Source organism: Triticum dicoccoides, chromosome 2A, assembly GCF_002162155.2.
Source record: "Triticum dicoccoides isolate Atlit2015 ecotype Zavitan chromosome 2A, WEW_v2.0, whole genome shotgun sequence".
In the NCBI taxonomy this organism is placed as follows: domain Eukaryota; kingdom Viridiplantae; phylum Streptophyta; class Magnoliopsida; order Poales; family Poaceae; genus Triticum; species Triticum dicoccoides.
This window is the reverse complement of record NC_041382.1, coordinates 610,737,735-610,758,068: the sequence shown is the minus strand read 5'-3', so window position 1 is coordinate 610,758,068 and position 20,334 is coordinate 610,737,735. Positions and strand designations below refer to the sequence as shown.

General features: G+C 45.5%; 2 protein-coding genes and 6 non-coding genes across 8 annotated transcripts; all 8 read right to left on the bottom strand.

The window, feature by feature from the left end:
• Positions 1 to 3,706: 3,706 nt before the first annotated feature.
• On the bottom strand, positions 3,707 to 7,409 carry LOC119359680. The gene is made up of 4 exons (XM_037625787.1): positions 7,285 to 7,409; positions 4,503 to 4,564; positions 4,085 to 4,143; positions 3,707 to 4,001 (listed from the first exon to the last, which is right to left on the bottom strand). Exons 1-4 carry the CDS (start codon positions 7,368 to 7,370, stop codon positions 3,987 to 3,989), a joined length of 222 nt encoding a protein of 73 aa, XP_037481684.1. The 5' UTR covers positions 7,371 to 7,409; the 3' UTR covers positions 3,707 to 3,986.
• Positions 4,826 to 4,908, bottom strand: LOC119359991. Its single transcript, XR_005172770.1, has one exon. It is a non-coding gene; the product is annotated as a small nucleolar RNA U31b (small nucleolar RNA).
• Positions 5,511 to 5,597, bottom strand: LOC119359990. The gene has a single exon (XR_005172769.1). It is a non-coding gene; the product is annotated as a small nucleolar RNA U31b (small nucleolar RNA).
• On the bottom strand, positions 5,811 to 5,903 carry LOC119359921. Its single transcript, XR_005172746.1, has one exon. It is a non-coding gene; the product is annotated as a small nucleolar RNA snR60/Z15/Z230/Z193/J17 (small nucleolar RNA).
• On the bottom strand, positions 6,420 to 6,508 carry LOC119359878. Its single transcript, XR_005172708.1, has one exon. It is a non-coding gene; the product is annotated as a small nucleolar RNA SNORD25 (small nucleolar RNA).
• On the bottom strand, positions 6,637 to 6,724 carry LOC119359870. The gene has a single exon (XR_005172700.1). It is a non-coding gene; the product is annotated as a small nucleolar RNA SNORD25 (small nucleolar RNA).
• On the bottom strand, positions 6,835 to 6,922 carry LOC119359874. Its single transcript, XR_005172703.1, has one exon. It is a non-coding gene; the product is annotated as a small nucleolar RNA SNORD25 (small nucleolar RNA).
• Positions 7,410 to 10,961: 3,552 nt separating the features above from the next.
• LOC119359679 lies at positions 10,962 to 13,422 on the bottom strand. Its single transcript, XM_037625785.1, has 3 exons — positions 12,130 to 13,422; positions 11,737 to 11,966; positions 10,962 to 11,632 (listed from the first exon to the last, which is right to left on the bottom strand). Exons 1-3 carry the CDS (start codon positions 13,376 to 13,378, stop codon positions 10,982 to 10,984), a joined length of 2,130 nt encoding a protein of 709 aa, XP_037481682.1. The 5' UTR covers positions 13,379 to 13,422; the 3' UTR covers positions 10,962 to 10,981.
• Positions 13,423 to 20,334: the final 6,912 nt, after the last annotated feature.

The window sequence follows — 20,334 nt, the reverse complement described above, 5'->3', positions numbered from 1 at the left end:
CCCTACCTCGTGGGCCCCCTGGAGCTCCTCCGACCTCAACTCCAACTCTATATATTTGCTTTCGGGGAGAAAAAAATCAGAGAGAAAGATTCATCGCGTTTTACGATACGGAGCCGCCGCCAAGCCCTAAAACCTCTCGGGAGGGCTGATCTGGAGTCTGTTCGGAGCTCCGGAGAGGGGAATCCGTCGCCATCGTCATCATCAACCTTCCTCCATCACCAATTTCATGATGCTCATCGTCGTGCATGAGTAATTCCATCGTAGGCTTGCTGGACGGTGATGGGTTGGATGAGATTTATCATGTAATCGAGTTAGTTTTGTTAGGGTTTGATCCCTAGTATCCACTATGTTCTGAGATTGATGTTGCTATGACTTTGCTATGCTTAATGCTTGTCACTAGGGTCCGAGTGCCATGATTTCAGATCTGAACCTATTATGTTTTCATCAATATATGAGAGTTCTTGATCTTATCTTGCAAGTCTATAGTCACCTACTATGTGTTATGATCTGGCAACCCCGAAGTGACAATAATCGGGACCACTCCCGGTGATGACCGTAGTTTGAGGAGTTTATGTATTCACTATGTGTTAATGCTTTGGTCCGGTACTCTATTAAAAGTAGGCCTTAATATCCCTTAGTTTCCATTAGGACCCCGCTGCCACGGGAGGGTAGGACAAAAGATGTCATGCAAGTTCTTTTCCATAAGCACGTATGACTATATTCAAAATACATGCCTACATTACATTGATGAATTGGAGCTAGTTCTGTGTCACCCTAGGTTATGACTGTTACATGATGAACCATATCCGGCATAATTCTCCATCACTGATCCATTGCCTACGAGCTTTCCATATATTGTTCTCCGCTTATTTACTTTTCCGTTGCTATTGCTATCATCACTACAAAATACCAAAAACATTATTTTTTCTATCATTACCTTTTGCTACCGTTACCACTATTATCATATTACTTTGCTACTAAACACTTTGCTGCAGATATTAAAGTTTCCAGGTGTGGTTGAATTGACAACTCAGCTGCTAATATATTTGAGAATATTCTTTGGCTTCCCTTGTGTCGAATCAATAAATTTGGGTTGAATACTCTACCCTCGAAAACTGTTGTGATCCCCTATACTTGTGGGTTATCGATACATATCATTGCTGGTGTTCAAGGACAATACATATGATTCATGAATACATAGGAAAATATCATCATCACATGATCACCTCTAGGGCATATCTCCAACACGTGCCGACACAACATAACTTTTTTAACAGCCCAAAATGCCAAAAATAGCCCAAAAGACCTAATAGCACGCGGGGCGACCCGTTTAACCTGGAAGTGCGGCTCGCCACAGGCTGTGCCTTGCTAGGCATGTTTACGGATGGGTCGGGCCAGGCCTGCTTGAACCCGACGCGACTACTAATGTATAGGGCATGAGCATAATTATGTATCTAGGTATACCTAAATCCAATCCAATAATTTGACTTTGCCACAATATTATGTGACCTCTACCCCACCACTCCATCTTTCCCTGTAATTTTTCTTTGTCTAGAAAATGCAAAATATATTGCCCAATCCCTGCCGCAACTTAATCCACTACCCCTTCTCATTCTTGTTTGTCCTCGTTAGACCACTCCATTATGCATTACATTTTTCTCCTTACTTACTTCTCCTCCCACCCTAGATATAGTCGACGTCTATCTGAGGAAGATAATGTTGCGCTTTGTAAAAAAATAGCGAGGAGGAAATCAAGAGCGTAATTGATAGTATGAGAAAAAACAGATCTGCGAGTAGGTGTAGATGAAAACCTATTGAATTCTACCAAGCTTGTTGGCCTTTTATTAAGGATGATTTGATGATGTATTCTTTTGAATTGCATGTTGGGAGAATGGACCTCGATAGAATAACTTTGGAGTAATCACTCTTATACCAAAAGGGCTTGGTGTTGACATAGTTCAGAAATACAAGCCTATCTGTTTGTTACATCTCCTCTTCAATTTTTTTTGCTAAAGTTATGGATGAAGCCTTTTATGCATCAACTATTTTATGTTTGTCTGAATACATTTATCAAAGGAAGAAACATTATAGATGGGGTCATGTCACTTCACGAGATCTTGCATGAATCTAAAAAATCAACAAGATGAGATACTAAAAATGGATTTTTGAGAAGGCTTATGACAAGGTTAACTGAGATTTCTTATTCTATAGCACGAGACAAAGAAGGTTTAATGATACGTGGATGGGGTGGTTTGGTAATGTGGTAAAACATGGACACTCATTGTGAATATCAATGATTCAGTGGGGTGACTTTTTTGTAGCTTTAGAGGGGTGACACAGTGAGATCCTCTCTCATATTTCCTTTTTAACATAGCTGCAAATTGCCCACAAAGAATGATTCAATTGACTCAATCAGGGGAGGTTATTCAAAGAGGGGAAAGCAAGCCAAACCAAGAGAAGAAACGCCAACGAAAAAGATGAAGACAACATCTAAGCATGGCAATTTTACATATGGGCACCGGTACCATTGGGTACCCGACCCGCTTAGGTTGGGTATGGGCACATTTTCGTGCCCATGGATAGTGCCCAAACCCTACCCGACTAGTCATGAATAAGGCATGGGTACGATTGTTTGTCCATGGGTATGTCTAGACCCTACCCGATTATCTCACTGATGGCTCATGTGTAATAAACCCTAAGTTACCAGTCTTTATATACAAGCAAATCTCTCAGTGGCTCGCACCTTGCGAGTCATATTTACTCGATGGTAGGTTATGAGTAGGATTTTACACCCATGAGAAACATGTGTATGGATATGGTATTTGTGTACCCATACCATCCTTAAATGTACCCATACCATCCTTAACGACATCTCTAGGTTCAACACTGATTTAATATCGATGCCTCCAACCCAATGCGGAATCCCCAAAACTGTCGTGAAGGACACAAGTACTAATTAACTTTACTACTCCCTCCGTCCCATAATATAAAATGTTTTTACAAGCTAACATCGCTTGCAAAAATGTCTAACATTGTGCAACGAAGTACTCCCTCCGTTCGGAATTACTTGTCGCAAAAATGGATGTATCTAGATGTATTTTAGTTCTAGATACATCCATATCCGAGACAAGTAATTCCGAACGGAGGGAGTAGTAATAAACAGGAGAACGAGTACCCCTTCCTCACCTCACCAAACTGTAGGAGAAAGGAAGGGAGGAGAGAATGGATTTGTAAATATCGAAGAAAGGCACGTGAGCCACCATTGTAGAGTTAGCAAAACCAGGTGAGGATTTCTTCGGAACAATTAGCAGTGCTGATCCGGGTTGCAAACAGCGACCTTCATAACTGTTGCGAACACCGCAAACAAAAGAAAAACCATAGAAGAATCCCACTTAAATGTATGGAATTTAGGTAATGAATTACTCCCTCAGACCCTTTTTAAACATTGTTGTAGTGTCAAAAAACATCTTAAATTTTGATACAGATGGAGTAAAATATAGCTTCCAGTTGTTTGTACGCCAACCAAAAATGTCTAAGCTTCTACATTTAAACTGATCAGATGAACAAATGCCAAAATGAACACGATGATATTTCCTGGATATCAACATAGTCATTGTTATATAGATTTGGCAGCCAAGGACATAACAACAGACAGACCGCAAAAACTAGTCATAAAACAAAGCATATAAATTTGTAGAACTGAGGCTCAGCCAAGGAGAATCCCTCTGTAGAATTTGTTCCGGGAGGCTACATAGTAATTTGTTCCAGCATAGAAATTTGTAGAACTGAGGCTCAGCCAAGGAGTAGAATAATGCTCTGCGTCTAGTTCTTTCTAAGAAAAACATTCTAAATAGAAAATAAGATCATTTGGATTCAGATTTTATACAATGGCCACTTGAGGATGGCATCGAAAACTAGGATATGACCGGGAACGCTGATAGCAGGATTGTACAGCTAGCAACTTGATGCACGCCTAGGAGTCAGCATCACTGCTTGAAGCCCTGCAAACAAAGATCTATTCAGTCACCTGCAGCATTTCAAACAACCACAACAGTGAACCACGTCAAGGTTTGGTTTAACTCACATTATCATGCCCATGAGGATCCCTAATTTGCTCCGACACCTCCTCCCTCACTTGTTTAACTGTCGAGTGAGAAGCAAAAATTACCAGATTAATGGTAGCACAAATAAGGCATTAAAATCGAACCCACATATTCAAATAATGTGGTGAACTGGTGATGCCACAACGATGAAAAATACTCCCTCTGTAAAGAAATATAAGAGCGTTTAAATGAAACACAAAGTAATGATCTAAACGGTCTTATATTTCTTTACAAAGGGAGAAAAAAATGAAATTAATTTAGTATACAAATATCCTATCACAGAGAAAATGACTTCATATACAAATTCACTATAGAAACCAGTGATGCGAATATTCTGCCAAGAAATTCTCAAACTGATATTCAACCGAAATTGGTGAAACATTAAATGAGCAACATTACCTCTAGATGAGAGATTCTCGAAAGTCTTGTTGGTCCTCACAGCAAACCTCTGGAAGGCACGGCTGCACAGTAAAAAAAATCATCTTACTCAGAACAAACAGCAAGGCAAGTAAAATAAAACTAACGGATATCAAGGGAAATTAAGGTGGCTAAACAAAGCAGATAGTAAGAGTGCTTCCTTGGCATCAGAGTAAAATATAACAAGATGACACAAGAAAATCTCAACAAGCTCCTCGTCCAAAGCACACGACACAAACACATACCAGCTTATGAGGACATAAAGCAATCACAATTTTGAAGGAATATCAAAATTTTCATTTACAGAGTCAGATTCAGAAGTCAATCAGCACAGGTACACCAAAGCAGACCCTAAGACTGGGGCGACAAATATGAAATCATCATCCTCTTGGATATTCAATGCTGACATGAAGGGCCTGTTCGGTTGACAGGGAAAATGGAGGGGTTTGGCAGGGATTGGCAGGGATTACACCCTCTACAAGTCAAAACCTCCTCCAATCCACCCCAATCCCCCTGTGAGGAGGTGTAACCGAACAAAGTCTAAAGCATCTTTAGTACAATCATTAAAAGCAGCAGAAGTTTAAAGCAGTTCGGCCAAATGAATTATTGGCAAAGTGCCACAGCTCGTCTTATTCCCACTCACTGCAAGATAGCAAGCGTGGATTTGTTCAAGAGGAGTGGTATGTAAATAAAAAAGATTAAAAAAACATCTTACTCAGAAACAACAGCACAACAAGGCAGTTAAAAAAATAAACAGAAATCAAGAACAAGGAAACTATGGTATCTAAACAAAGCAGATAAAAATACTTCACAAGGCACATGCAAGAGTTTGGTTCCTGAACATCAGAGTAAGATTTAATAAGATCACAAGAAAGAAAAACTCAATCAAGCTCCGCCTCATCCAAAGTACAGAACACAAACTCACACCAGTTAATGAGGACCTAATAAGGCAATCACAATTTAGAAATAAATATAAAAAATTCATTTACAGAGTCAGATTCAAAAGTATGTCAATCAGCACAGATACACCAAAGCGGACCCTAAGACTGGGGCGACAAATATGAAATCATCATCCTCTTGAAAATTCATTGCTGACACCAACTCATCTTTATATGCATCAGAAGTAGGAAGACAACTCAGCCAAATGAAATCATTGGCTATGTGGCACAGCTCGCATGGATTTGTTCACATAGCATGTTCTCTTCAGTATCCTTGATCGAGTTAAAATAATTTAATTTGCTAGGTTATGATTTCTCAAATGCAATTTCAATCAAAATTGAACAGGCAGACAAAGGTCATCAGCTAGGAGCAAAAGACTATTTTGTTCAAGTCATCACAGTATGGTCATCTGAACTATGCACTTGTAATCATCACCCGAGCTTGCAGACCGGTAAAAGGAAGTACAAAGACAAACAGAGTTTGACCTCATTGATAATTATGCTTTCCACATGAAGAGAGTTGAGACACATGCTTGTCTATTAGTTTAGTTTAATCATTGGCCAAACAAACAAAATAAAACAGCAAACCAATAATGAGGTCGTCGGCAAGGCAAACAAATGCCAGTTACGACAAACGAGACCAAATATAAATCTTCGCCATCCTCTGTAGCAATTCAGACAGTTTCGTTCAACAACAAAGAACAAAATAATGTGTTCTTTATTATCGAGATAAGGGGTGCGACCAAGGTGATCAGATATGAGCGAAATACTGGTTTTGTTGAGAACCTTAAATATAATCAGACAGAAAACACGTACTCCCTCCGTCCGAAAAAATTGTCTCTCAAATGGATGTATCTAGCATCAAGTTAGTGCTAGATACATCCATTTGAGAGACAAGCTTGGGACAAACTTTTTCGGACGGAGGAAGTACTATACGAGAAATCTAGTGCAAATTCTCCATTATAACTCAATCCCTTGGATGTGATTTGAATCTTCCAATTATTCCCACAAGAATAATTACATGTCTGCTAAAACTCTCATTGAGTCATTGTTTCCATGAAAAAACAAACTGAATACCAGCTCATAGTCAAACAAGAGAAAGGACACAAACACATACAGTAACTGTTGTGCAAATAGGAAAGGAAACACAGCACACAAATGTAATGCAAACGTTGCATAACAACTCAGTCCCTTAGATGTTCTTTGAACTGTGCGATCATTTCCGCAAGAATCATTACAGGTCTGTAAGAACTCATCACTGTTGCCATGCCAACGTCATTTCAACGAGACAATCAAACATAACAAGACTCTCACAGCCAATAGCTCCGGAAACAGAATTCACATGACACCTCAACTCGGCCCCATTGGCTTACTACAACGACTCAGTCCCTTACATGTTCTTTGAATCAAGCGATCATGCTCGCCAGAACCATTACAGGTCTGTAAAGGCTCATCACCGTCACGTACGTGCACAACCCTACGAATCTGTGGGATTTGGCCCAAAATAAAGTTTGACCTTGTTCCTAGTACATGCTAGAACAAATCAACAACAGTAGCATGTACATGTAAGAGCTTGATGCGCCCTGCGCCATAGGTAACCCTACGAAGAGCACATGAGAGGGCAAGCCCATGATACAACGAGATGATGTGGCTTCAAGGGAACGAGTCCCGCTGGGAACCGACCGGAGGACCGATCCTCCCAAGGACCAGATGACGAAGCGCTACCAATCAAATCAACGACGACGAAACCCTCGCGCGATGACGACGGGTAGATCTAATCTAAGTTCTGGGGAGAGGGATGGAGGGAAGGGGGGGTCGAGCATTACTTGTTGGCGAGGCCCTGGACGAGGAACTCGTTGACGACGTAGCCCAGCGCCCGGCTGAAAATGCCGCCGCCGCCGCCGCAGGCCATGGTGGACAACACACTTCGGAAAGGTGGCGGAGGTCAATTTGGAACGGCGACGTGATGCGACATTCGGGTGGATCGGTACGATCGTCTATATATACGCGGGCTGGGTGGCCCATTGCGGGCGGCGAACGAACCCTAGGAAGCGTGCGATCCGGTGGGCCGGGTTATTTGTGGGCTAGGCCCAGCTTACGGCAACGGTCCGCGTGGATTTGGGCCCAACTGGCCCTTAACGGATTTTTCTCCATAAACTCTGAGCCTGCCCATCGAGATCCGCTCCTGCCGGCAGTTGCTAACCGTCACACTGACCAGTAGAGCACTGGAGTGAGTGAGGGAGTGATCGGCGATCGCTGACCAGGCACAATGGCCGGCTGGAGGAAGGCGTGGCTGTCCGTGCTGGACCGGGGCGGCGGCGGCGGCGGGGGCAGCAGCGGCTCCCTCCAGGCGCACCTCAACGGCCTCCTCTCCCCGTCCTCCTCCTCCTCCTCCCTCGTCACCGCCCACAAGCGAGGCAGCGGCCTCGGCGGTAGGCACGGCGGCGGGCCGTACGTGAGCACCAAGGCCGCGCTGGCCTGCTTCTCCGTCGTCCTCGTGATCGCCTTCTTCTACGTCTCCATCACCGGTCGCCCCGCCGCCGAGGACTCCTTCCCCACCCCGACGGGCTCCTCGGCGGCGTCCGGCGCGCTGCTGTCGTCGAACTCGTCCACGCCGACGTCGCCGAGGAAGTCGCCTCCTCCCCACCCACCCATTTCTCCTAATGTAAGTAGCACTGGCAACGCAACCGTGGTGGCGCCGCGTCGAGTGCAGAGCAACAACTCGGATGATTACTGGGCGCCGGCCGATGGCTCGGGGCAGCCGGCATTGGTGCCGGAGGAGGATATGGGGAAAGCGCAGGGTCCCCTCTATGACGCCGGAAACGCCACGATCAGCGGATCGGACGAGGAGCCCGTCGTCGGCAACGGCACTAAAGCGCAAGATGTAACCGCAATGCCGACGCCGCCGTGGCGGAGAGCGGATGCAGCGAATTCCACCGGAAACCCCATCATCGGCGCTCCCGATGAGCCCTCGGACTCCGACGGCGCCACCGGGAACTCCACCGACACGGCTGTGCCTTCGAGTAAGGAAGATCGAAACGCGAACGCCAGCGTCGACAATGTACCGCCGAACTCGACGCGGCGAGCAGCGCTGCCATCTAGAACGCCGGATCAGCGAAATGAGGACAGACGCAGGCGCAAGAGAGCGTCCATGGCGAGGCACAAGCAGCGCTCGACCAGGCGACGGAAGGAGTTCGTCCACCCGATGCAGGAAGTAGCTGCCGCCGACAACAGCGACGGCACCGGTACCGGCACCGGCACGGCAGGCGCGAACACCAGAGTTGCCAGCGGGTCAGGCAACCAACGGGTGGTGTGGACGTCTGCCGCCGACCACAGCGACGGCGCCGGCACCGGCACCGTCACGGCAGGCGCGAACACCAGCGTTGCCGTCGGCCCAGTCAACCACCGGGTGGAGTGGACGCCTTCCGCCGACCACAGCGATGACACCGGCACTGGCACCGTCACGGCAGGCGCGAACACCAGCGTGGCCGTCGGGCCCGGCAACCACCGGGTGGTGTGGACGTCGGGCGTGCAGGACCTGGTGACCTTCGCCAAGTGCGACCTGTTCAGCGGGAGGTGGGTGAGGGAGGAGAACCACGCCTTCTACCCGCCGCGGTCGTGCCCCCACATCGACGGCGACTTCAACTGCCACAAGAACGGCCGGCAGGACACCGGCTTCCTCAACTGGAGGTGGCAGCCGACCGGCTGCAACATTCCCAGGTGCATGCATCCTCTGACTAGCTTCTTCTTGTCATCGCAAATGTTCCGAGCAATTCCATTAGAGTACACTCTGTGATCGAAACTTAAGTTATCTTCTCTTGTGTTGCGTCGGCCAGGATGAACGTGACTGATTTCCTGGAGAGGCTGCGAGGCCAGAGGATCATATTCGTCGGAGACTCGCTGAACCGCAACATGTGGGAGTCTCTGGTCTGCACTCTCCGCCATGGCGTCAGGAACAAGAAGAACGTGTACGAGAAGTCCGGGAAGAACCAGTTCAAAACCAGAGGATTCTATTCCTTCAAGTTCAGAGTACGTACTGGCTGCCTCACTGAATAGTGAATACTGACATTTTTTTGTTCTCATCTCACATTCAAAAGGAGAGAAAGAGAAACTTGGTAGAATCTTGCCAGTCCAACTCACTGGCACTTGATTGCAGGACTACAATTGCTCTGTGGATTTCATAAGATCGACATTTCTGGTCAAAGAGACGGTCCGCGAGAGCCCAAACGGCACCGTACTCGACGAGAAGCTGAGGTTGGATGAGCTAGACGCAACGACTCCGGCGTACCAGACCGCCGACATCGTCGTCGTCAACACCGGGCACTGGTGGACTCACCCAAAGACGTCAAAAGGGTCTGTATGTGTATAGTGCAACACTTCCCCCAGAACTCCGCAGGCTAAGCTGATCTGCTAGCCAATCTGTTTACATCCTGATTGGTGAAATGCTTGTGACAGGCTCAACTATTATCAAGAAGGCTACCGTGTTCACCACAGCCTTGAGGTGATGGAGGCATACAGGAAAGCACTGACCACATGGGCCAAATGGGTCGACAAGAACATAGACCCAACAAGAACTCAGATCGTGTTCAGAGGACTCTCCCTAACACACTTCAAGTAATTATTAAGAGACCGCCACCACAACCATATATTAGGCCATCGGTACAATTAATCTTACTCTCATGATCGATCCGTTTCACTGCAGGGGAGGGCAGTGGAACTCGGGAGGGAGATGCCATAGGGAGACCGAGCCGATATTCAACCACACGTACCTCACCGAGTACCCCGAGAGGATGAGAGTACTGGAGAAGGTCATGAGCCGGATGAAGACCCCTGTGATATACCTCAACATCAGCCGGCTCACCGACTACCGGAAGGACGGCCACCCGTCGGTGTACCGGGTGCGCTACGACACGGAGGAGGAGCGGATGGCGGCGGCGGCGACCAAGCAGGACTGCAGCCACTGGTGCCTGCCGGGCGTGCCGGACACGTGGAATGAGCTGCTGTATGCCTCGCTGCTCCAGGCAGGCAAAGGTTCCTGGAGACTATGATAGGATGGTTACATGAATTTTGTTATCCTTTTTATAGCTTGCGAGGGGTAGATAAGATTTACAGGTAGTTCACAAAGTTCGGTTCTGTGATTAGAGGTGGATAAACTTGCAGGAAATCATGCATTCAGTTCGGTTCTGTGATTTAAAGGCGGCGGCATTTTAGATACTACTTCCTCTGTAAATCAATATAAGACTTTAGATCACTACTTTAGTGATCTAAAAGGTCTCATACTAGTTTACAGAGGCAGTACTTCACATAGCATAATAAGTTATAGTAGACACAAATAGTCGGATAACATTAGTCGATTCACAAACAGTTGGACAGATTAATAACTAATCGAAGAGAAACAATTCTGCAGTTTTGCAAACCACATGCAAGACAAAAACAGATAAAATTGGGCAACAGGTACATAACAGATTTACTAATCAAAGACAAATAATTCTGCAGTCCACAACATCCACGGCACAAGAGCCGTCAAACATGTCCTTCTAAGAGGATATCTCTCTTGTGCTTAGCAAGTTGGGACCAAGCGACAGTTATCTCCACCTTAGAGTCACCAATCTCACATATCGCTCGACTTATGTTGCAGTATTTGGTCCTGAACCTGACACTACCTTGTCTAGCAATAGCATCACCAGACTGTGAGTATGCTTGTACGACAATCTGCAGGCTTTCTTCAAGTTCTACAGAAACAACATGCCTTGACAGATCAAGGAAACCATCCAAGCCCATTGGCATTTCTCCGCCACCATCAGAATGACGAGAATCAACCAACACAACTTGCCTGGATAGGGAGTCCGTGACTTTCCGTGGTGGCGAGGAGCACATAATCCGCCCGCCATATTCAAAAGGCCAAGGCGCCCCTTCAACAACACGCGCACTCAAGATAGTAGCCTGGACTGTTTCTGTAAGTCGCTCATAGCTAAACTCTACTGTGCAAAAGCTGTTGCTGGAGAAGGTGGTGTGTAAACCTTCATGGTAACCACCGGCGTAAGTAAAGCAGTGACTCATCAATGCTCTGTCGCGAGACCTTGATGAGCCCTTTACTTTCAGTTGGACTTCGAAATCAACATCGTCCACAGCCACAATTGCACGGGACGGGCCAGTCAAGCGCAAAAAATGATCCTGCAGGCATCATAATCATCATTATAGTTGAATCGAATGAACGAATGCACATGCAGGAAGAAAAGGGGGAAATTAAGAGAAATACTATGTGATATGGTACATACCTCTGGAGTGAGTTTTTGGCAGTTTTCCCTTCGCCGGGAGAAGAGAATGTTGCGGTTGTAGTCCACGGCATCTCGGGCAGCGACAATCCCATAAACATGGAGTGGCAACTTCAACTTTCCATCTGTTCCAACAATCTTCACGGAGTAGATTTGCAAGGTGCTCACAGTGCGAGCAGCGTACGGGATCAGTCCCGGCGTGCAATGTGTAAAGTGCATAGGACTCAATACGGCTGCAGCAGCAAGTTAATCCAAATGTTAAGACATGTTGTAACATCAATTATTTACTTACTCATACAAGGAAAGAAGATAGGAAGGGACGAATCTGACTGTGTTGCCATTGTTTTGGAAGACTAATAAGATGAGAAGGAATCGATGGATTTTATCTTTACTTACTGCTGTCTTCGAAGTTACCGCAGTCGTCTCCCCATGCAGATTCCCAGCCTTTACGCCCTAAAGCAAACAACTTGTCCGCCATCTCCATCTCCTCCGTGTCTGATTTTGTGAATTCCGTCTCCTCCGCCTCGTCCTGAAGTGAGAAGGGGATCGGGTCCATTGTGTAACAGCTCGGTGTGTCAATTTGATCCCGCTCCCACCTCAGCGCGTCCTTTTGATCCTGTTCCCGGTCCTTGCGTAAGCCAGCTTCCATCTCTAATAGCTCCTTACGGAATTTGTTATACATCCTTACACCCTCCGGAGTCATCTCCTCATCTTCCTCCTCCACATCCTCACATTCGAGCATCTCGTAATATTTGCACCAGTTGGGCATACCATTCTCATCGCAATCCAGCACCATCCTAAAGCTTGATTTTTTGCCTTGGTCCATCATCCTCGAGGCATGCGTCTCCGTGCTTGATTTGCTTTCATTACTTGATTGGACTTGCATCTCCGTGCTTGATTGGCCTTCACTACTTGATTTTCCATGGTCCATCATCCTAAACGCACGCGTCTCCGTGCTTGATTGGCCTTCACTACTTGAGTTGCCTTGGTCCATCATCCTCGACGCCAGGGCACACGTCTCCGTGCTTGATTTGCCTTCGTTACTTGATTCGCCTTCACTGCTTGATTTTCCTTGGTCCATCATCCTCAACGCAGGCGTCTCCGTGCTTGATTGGCCTTTGCCCACCGTGAGATCAGTCATCTCCAGGCACTCCACAGCACTCTGGTTCTCATAACAGCGCACAGTCATCTGGTCGGAAAGACCACTTATCAGATCTGCTGCCACAAAATGTTCCTCTTTGTCATCTGTCGTCTGGCTATCAGCAGCCATGTGGTGCGTCTCCATGTTTGATTTGCAAAGGTCCATTGCAAAATCTGTCACAGATTCATCCGCCTCTTCCTTGCTCCTCTGGTGCTCCACCTGATGAGTCATCTCCACACACTCCTTGGTCCTCTGGTCCTCAGCACATTGGCCAGCCATCTGTTTACCAGCATTGCAGGTACAATCGTATATACTCCTGGAGATCTTGCTCCGCGGCGCTGTGCGTTTGACCTCCGGAACCACCAAGGCTTGCCGCTCCCTTGCCGACTTCTGGCACGCCATCTCGCTCGTCAGGGACGTGAGTTTCCTCACGGTCTCAGGATCCAGCGAAAGAACGTCAGACTGCTTCTCCCTGAGCAAGCTCACCAGGGACGCAATCTCCATCCTCAGGATCTCTGCTTCGGAAAAAACGCCGGGCTGCGGATCCATCTCTTCCATCGCCGACTCGCGAGGCGTCAGCGCCTCGCCTCCAGCCGCCATCGATCTCTCCTTTTTGGGGGCCTGAGATTGCTAACCAGGCCTGCCGCCTGGTATGCTCGCCGCCGCCGCCGCCGCACTTTAAGTTAGGGTTTCTACTAAACGAACACGGGGGGAGGGGGCGGCGGACGTTTACGTTTTTTTTTTTGGAAAGGAACACAAACACATTCCATCAAAAGATAAGAGAAGGATGTTCCTACAAGCCTCCTTAGAGCTCAGACGAATCCGGCCGTCCGTTGCGTTCGCTTGATGGCATTTCGGCCGCCGGATCAAGCCATCGGACGTACTCTGCCGTCGGATCTGGGAGTAGCACTATAGGAATGAATAGTTTCGCTTCCCACACGCTTTTGCTTACTCCGCTATTTTGTCCGGTTCCCGCTGACGAGTGGGGTCTGTCACTGGTGGGCCCAGAGTGTCATTTGCGGTGGCTGGCGCGTGTTCTGTCTGGCCCGTCGGCGTTCTCCAGAGGCAAAATATCCCGTGCCACCGCCGAAATACTCGTCTCCCGCCGAGGGCATTTTTGACTTTTCGCGTACCCGACGCCAGATGGCTTTCCCTGGTTCGCAGCCTCATCCCCAATCGGGTGAGACGGCTAGGGTTTTCTCACCCTCCCCCACGTCTCTCTCTCTCCCTCGCATCTCTGGCGTAGCTGTCGCTCTCGCTCCCCTTCTCTCCGGCCCGAGCGGCCAATTCTCCTCTGCGCCTCCCTCCTCCTCCTGACCGTCCCTTGTGCTAGCCCCTCTCTGCCATGAAGTGCGGAGGAGCTATATTCGTTTGTTTGTACGGTTCAGTTTTAAAGATTTTCCAGTCAGTTTTAAAGATATTTCCCTTGAGATAGTACTTTATTTCTATGGTCTTTCTGATGGTTTATAGCAACATTTGGTATGTCGTATATAATGTCTATGATAATTGATCTGTGATCTTGATTCTTGGATCAAAATGATTCACAAGATGATGAGCGTGGCAATCTCGGCGGGCTCGCTAAAGTCAGGGGAAGGAGAGAAACAATGGGGAGCATAACATGGATGTGGGGCAGGAGAGGCCGTGGTCGGAGCGGCATTGCGTGGGCATATTGGTTAGTTTGCCATTTCTGGCCCAATTCAATGTTCAAAGCTTTCTATACATAATGCTCTAATTCTTACTGGACTGCCATTCCTGACATGGCAATGGTTTCAGGGTATTATTTGAGATGATACTCCATTTTCTTACAAGGTAAATAAGATACAGCTGTATCATTCTGAACTTTTGCCTTTCATGTATATTACAGAAATGATGTACATATGTTTTTCTTCTGTGATCTCCTGGGGTCATTAATTATGAAAGAAATCTGAATAATTCTGAATGAATCCCCTGTGATCATTAATTCTGAAAGAAATCTGAATGATTGCCAGAATGAGGAGGAAAAAGCAATAAAATTCTGACCATTTGGGTCATGGTTTTGGAGGAGGATTGCTGGTGTTGTGCGCACTCGGCGCTCTAATTAATCTTATTTGATCTCTAGGTCTAAATTAAATTTATCTCAATTAGATGTTAAACAAATAATTAAATGTGTTGGCGTTCGTCCAGACTACATAGATCCGATTGTATTAGTGTCAGTTCTTTGAAGTCAAGTACTACTATGGTCGAAGGGAAATCGTTTTAAAGTGATGGCCAAAGTGATACAAGACAGAATACAAATTAATCAATTTTAATGTCTACATGTTTTGTTTTCTCTTATGTTCACTTCTGTCGAGTTACAACTTGACCTTGTGAATTTGTTTCCTTCAGAGATGTGGTCCCATCAATGTTGGCTGTCGAATTTGTGCTGCAGTCCATGCCCACCACGTCCGAGTCTTCGCCCCTTCGTCATCCAACACAAACAGCAGAACAGAGTAGCAGTTGTGATTTGCCAGGTTGGAGAACTGACGCAGCTTGCTGTCACAGAGTGCTCGCCCTTCTTCTGTGCCATAAAGCCCCTCGGTCGAAACTTGCAAATCAAAATTGCCGACCCTGTCAATCTCGCTGGAACGACGTCTAGCTCGTTGTGCTCCACTCACTGTAAGTACCTTGACCTGTGCTTATTCTGAACCATTTATTTATCTGTTTGGGCTGTAATTTGTAAGTTTGCTTTCTTAGTAAAGAACTAAATAAAGCTTTGCTGCTGATGACTATTTTCTTGGATAAGATTATATTCTTTAGATTGTGATCTGACCTATTTGTGATTTCTATCTCAGCTAACGGCATATCTCATAACTAAAGCTATGAATAAGTGCTTCAGTTATGTTGGTGGCAATACATTGCTTGAGGTGACCTCGTGTGCAAGATTATCCCCATGGAGGGCGCTGGCACGGAGACATTTGCTCACATCAGTACTATGTATGCATTATTATTTTTTACTTGAAGATTAGAGGATTATAAGAACTGAGACCATTGCATGGAAATCAGCTTAGCACCATAATAATTAGGTAGTGTATCTTGCAGTCCGGGCAGGATCACCACTGATTGACATCTATCCTTTTTAATCTCCTAAAGCAAGAGTATTTTGGTGGAGGACAATTTATGAAGGCAGGCTTAGTTGTGTGATTAATAAACCTGAAACTTCTTAGCAACTACTTCCTCTGTAAACTAATATAAGATCATTTAGATGACTACTTTAGTGTTATAAAAGATCTTCTATTAGTTTATAGAGGGAGTATTCAATTATTATGTAACGCTAGATTTTCTCCAACTACACATGTGTTCTGTTTTTCACACTGGTGTATTGTTTTTCTTATTCATCCTTTCAAAAAAAATAGTCTTTAATGATTTGGTATAGTCAACGTGCATACTATCCGGTGTAGGCATCTAATTTGTTTTATTCTTTGTTCCATGATGAGATGATGGATTGTAACAGGGTAGCCATTTCCTTCTCTTTATAACTCTTAGAAAACGAAATGGTTTTGCTTATATGGTTTATATCGATGTTTCATTTGGACCATGATAAAAAGTAACTTAGATATGAGCACCACTTCTATTAAAATTAAGAGTTGTTGAATATGTCTGTAACACCCGTGTGTTACTTAAGGATAATTAAAATGCATCGATTGTCATTTAGAATTAAATTTTGCTTAACTATCATTTTTCTAATAACTCAGGCATGCTAGTATTTATAAATAATTTTGGAGATAAATATCTTAAGACCAATAGGTGCATCCCAATCATTAGTAGATTTTCTTTGTATTAGAAGATGGTGGAGTATTGCATTTGCTTGAGCAATCCACGTACACTTACATGTATGCATCAATGCATGGCATGCACGACATCCATGGTCTGTACTCAACGCACTGCATGCATCCATCTAATCACCGTTGCCGTAATGCATGTACGTAGCCTGCCGACTAGCTCAGTAAGGTTAGCTGTATTTTCTTCTCACAGGCCAGCTAGCTCTTGGATTACACTGTACCACCGTCTAGGGCAGTAGATATTTTTGCATGCAGCAATGAGAAGGCTTGTTGCATGGCTACGTGTCTTTTCCTTGAGAGATAGAATGTACGTGTCATTGCTCTGGTTAGAAACATATGCATGCATGAGCTAGTAGGTGCATCGAACCAGCCATTAGGTGAAGCAAAGGGGCACTATCTTATCCTTTGGAGCAAGCAGGAGTTACGGCGGCAGCTGGACGACGATTAATGTGTTCACAAGGAGCTACTCACTTGTTACCAGTATATAAGGCGACCAGGTGCTGTAGCGTAGGACCATTGACACACTAGTCAGAGTCGTCTGCTGGAAGAAGAAGTTGGAGCTCTCGCTGGTGTTGTTCCTAGCGACCGCGTGGTAGACGGGTACTGCTGTCAGGCAAGTAGCAGTTCCTCTGTTCATATTTCGCTGCTGTGCTTGGTCCTGCGACTTGCACACTGTTACACTGATCTAGAGATATACTGCTGCTAGTATTTCTTTTGCTAGCCACTGTACCGTGATATATGAGTTCTTCTGCAACTGTCCTCTGTTCGTTGGCCACGGTACTGTTGAAGAGAAATATGTTCCGGTGAGCAAGTAATCGTCATGATTATTTGGGCTTACCTGGAGACATGAGGATTACTACATAAGTTCCATCATACCACTGACCTCCTTATTTCCATATTCACATATTGTCTATATTGGTGTCACGACCGCAAACATATTGTACCGGTCACGGTTCAGGTATGGGACTGTCTGAGTTCTCCGCTGGGGGCAACACTTGTTCCGAACAGGGTATCGGTGATGGATCCTTGGGAACGACCCATACTAGTAAGTCAAGTTGTCGTGCCTCAGGGGGTCGAAGGGCTCTGCTCTTCTAGAACCCACGTGGTTCTGGTCGAGACTGTCGATGTCGGAGTACCCCTCTTAAGAGTGTAAAAGTGTGAATATTCACCCCTGTGAGTCCCGGGTAGGGAACCTTGCTGGTCACGTGTGATACCAATATTTTTCCCTATACACCGCTATAAATATTTCTAGTATTCCGTTGAACTCTGTTTAATATCATCTTTTAATTCAGCCTTTTGCACTACTTTATTTTCCGCCGCTAAATCTGTCCATTGCTATCGTATCATTTCCTTGAAACTGAATTACACCTTTGTGATATCCATAACACTTTCTCCTTTTGTACCCTTGAATAAATGCTACTTGCTGGGTATGAATCATTATACTCACACTTGCTTAATTTCTATTTTTGCAGCCCAAAGTGGTAATGATCCTGAGCTTGGCTTTGAGTAGTAGGCGTAGCACGCGCCGGGAGGGAATAAATTGAAGTACTTTAGAAGTTTATTTTCAGCAAGAACTATGTATCCCCAGAATAAAGAATACATGCTTATTATGTGTATTATTGTGAAAAGTTTTAGTTTAGGCCTCACACATTTATAATCTTTTGTTTATAAACGCGTGGCGGCTGTTACGTCCGAACCATGTTTTGGGGCGTGACAGCTTAAGTGGTATCAGAGCTTAGGTTAAATAAAATTAAAAACTGTTGCAACTAATGGGGAATAACCAGGGTATTATTTTGTGCGTGTAAGTTAGAAACGCTCTTTTTTGTACTTATTTTATGTGAAGCTAACATTTACGTGGCTCATTTGATTATATGTCCTGTCATGAAATTTAGTATTTCACTTCTTATGCATGCATTTTGTTAGTGCTAATATGTGTGGTTGGAATCAGGGATGGATGGCCCAACCATCTTCCACCTTAACTTTGTGCAAATCCTCGAGGAGGTAGCCAATCATTTTCACCTAGAGCCACCAGTGATCTCTACTAGTGCTCTTTCGGATGGAGGAATCCAGGGAGCTGTGCACGTGCAGGTCACTCCACATGACCCTGGTGCATACACTACCTTCTATGGCTATGGCGAGGATGATCATGAAGCTGGGTGCTCGGCGGCTCGTGAAGCGCTTAAATCACTCTACTTTAGTCTGGACTTTGGCCTAGTGGACTTGCACAGCTATGAGTACTGGGAGACTTTGCTGGACTTGGCACGTTCTGAGCAGCAACACCAGGAGGAGATTGCACAACTCCAGCAGTACCATGAGGTTCGTAGGAAGCAAGAACTAGACGAGTTAGAGCAGGAGCATCAGGCCCAACTTTATGAAATAAAGCATGACCATGAAATAGAGGTGGAGGACCGCGATCGCTGGATCGAGGAGGAGGGACACAAGACCAAGAAGCTGAAGCAAGAAAGAGATGAGCTGGAAGACGTCAACAACAAACAGGAGAGTGAGATGATGGATTTGAAGGCAGAGAACTGGTGCCTCCGTCAGCAGCTTGTAGCAATGAAGGATGAGAAAGGAAAGAACTAAGGGCGTGCAACGTACTAGCTAGCAGGCGATAGTACAACTTGAGTGGTCGTACGTACTAGCTTAAATAAATGAAGTGGCAGAGCTACTAGTATCTAGTGTGTAATGATGTGACCTATCCAGTTTCGCATGTGATGTCTGCCTCCTGTAGCAACCCTAGTAGTAGTAGGTTGCTTTCACTTTTACTAGCCTTTGCATGTAGCTTGATGTTGACACTAGCACTCCTGTCAGGTGAGGCTGTGCAAATTTTGGTTGTACGTGTCAACCCCTCTTATATAGTAAAATCAACTTTTATGTAATGATGCATGCTATGAAGAGTGGCAATTTATTTATTTATTTTGCTCTCCATCCTTCATGATTGTATAGATGGCTAACCACGATCATGGAGATTTTTCTACTACCCACGCTGGAGGTAGCGGTGGATCTCAAAGGACCGCAGAAGATCAACTTCCTCCAAGTAATTTGCTCTTGGAGATTTTGAACCACCAGGAACAAACTCAAATGCGACAGACTGTAATCTTGGAGCAGTTAGTACAACAGTCACCCCGAGGAGAGAACTCTCATGAGGGTGGGACACAGGACAGCTTGCGCCAATTCATGCGACTGAAGCCGCCTGCCTTTCTTGGCAGTGCTAATCCTATGGACGCAGATGACTGGTTAACTGAGATAGAAAAAATATTTGAAGCAAGGCACTGTCCAGAGCAAGAGAAGGTGACACTAGCTACGTTTATGTTACAAGGTGGAGCTTTTGATTGGTGGAATGTGCACAAAAAGAAATATCCAGAAAATTATTTGGTTACTTGGGCGATATTTAGGCAAGAATTTCAAAGAAAATATTTTCCTGAAAGTGTTCAGAGGAAAATGGAGCTTGAATTTCTACAGCTAAAGCAAGGTGATAAAAGCGTGGCAGAATATGAAATTAATTTTTCTAGACTTGCCCGTTATGCGATGGCGTATGTTGAAAATGATGAAGTAAAGGCGCGAAGGTTCGCTCAAGGCTTACGTCAACCCATCAAGGCGCGCGTGGAGGTATTTGAATTAAAATCATTTCGTGACATAGCTAACAAGGCTCTTACAGTGGAA

What these genes read in the sequence shown, in the direction of transcription:
- LOC119359680 (XM_037625787.1), bottom strand. Translation starts at nt 7,370, where the DNA reads ATGGCCTGCGGCGGCGGCGGCGGCATTTTCAGCCGGGCGCTGGGCTAC. An exon ending in GTCCAGGGCCTCGCCAACAA is followed by an intron (nt 4,565 to 7,284) that starts GTAATGCTCGAC and finishes TTTACTGTGCAG; the next exon opens with CCGTGCCTTCCAGAGGTTTG. An exon ending in CGAGAATCTCTCATCTAGAG is followed by an intron (nt 4,144 to 4,502) that starts GTAATGTTGCTC and finishes CTCACTCGACAG; the next exon opens with TTAAACAAGTGAGGGAGGAG.
- LOC119359679 (XM_037625785.1), bottom strand. Translation starts at nt 13,378, where the DNA reads ATGGAGATTGCGTCCCTGGTGAGCTTGCTCAGGGAGAAGCAGTCTGAC. An exon ending in CGGTAACTTCGAAGACAGCA is followed by an intron (nt 11,967 to 12,129) that starts GTAAGTAAAGAT and finishes TTGCTGCTGCAG; the next exon opens with CCGTATTGAGTCCTATGCAC. An exon ending in GCCAAAAACTCACTCCAGAG is followed by an intron (nt 11,633 to 11,736) that starts GTATGTACCATA and finishes TGATGCCTGCAG; the next exon opens with GATCATTTTTTGCGCTTGAC.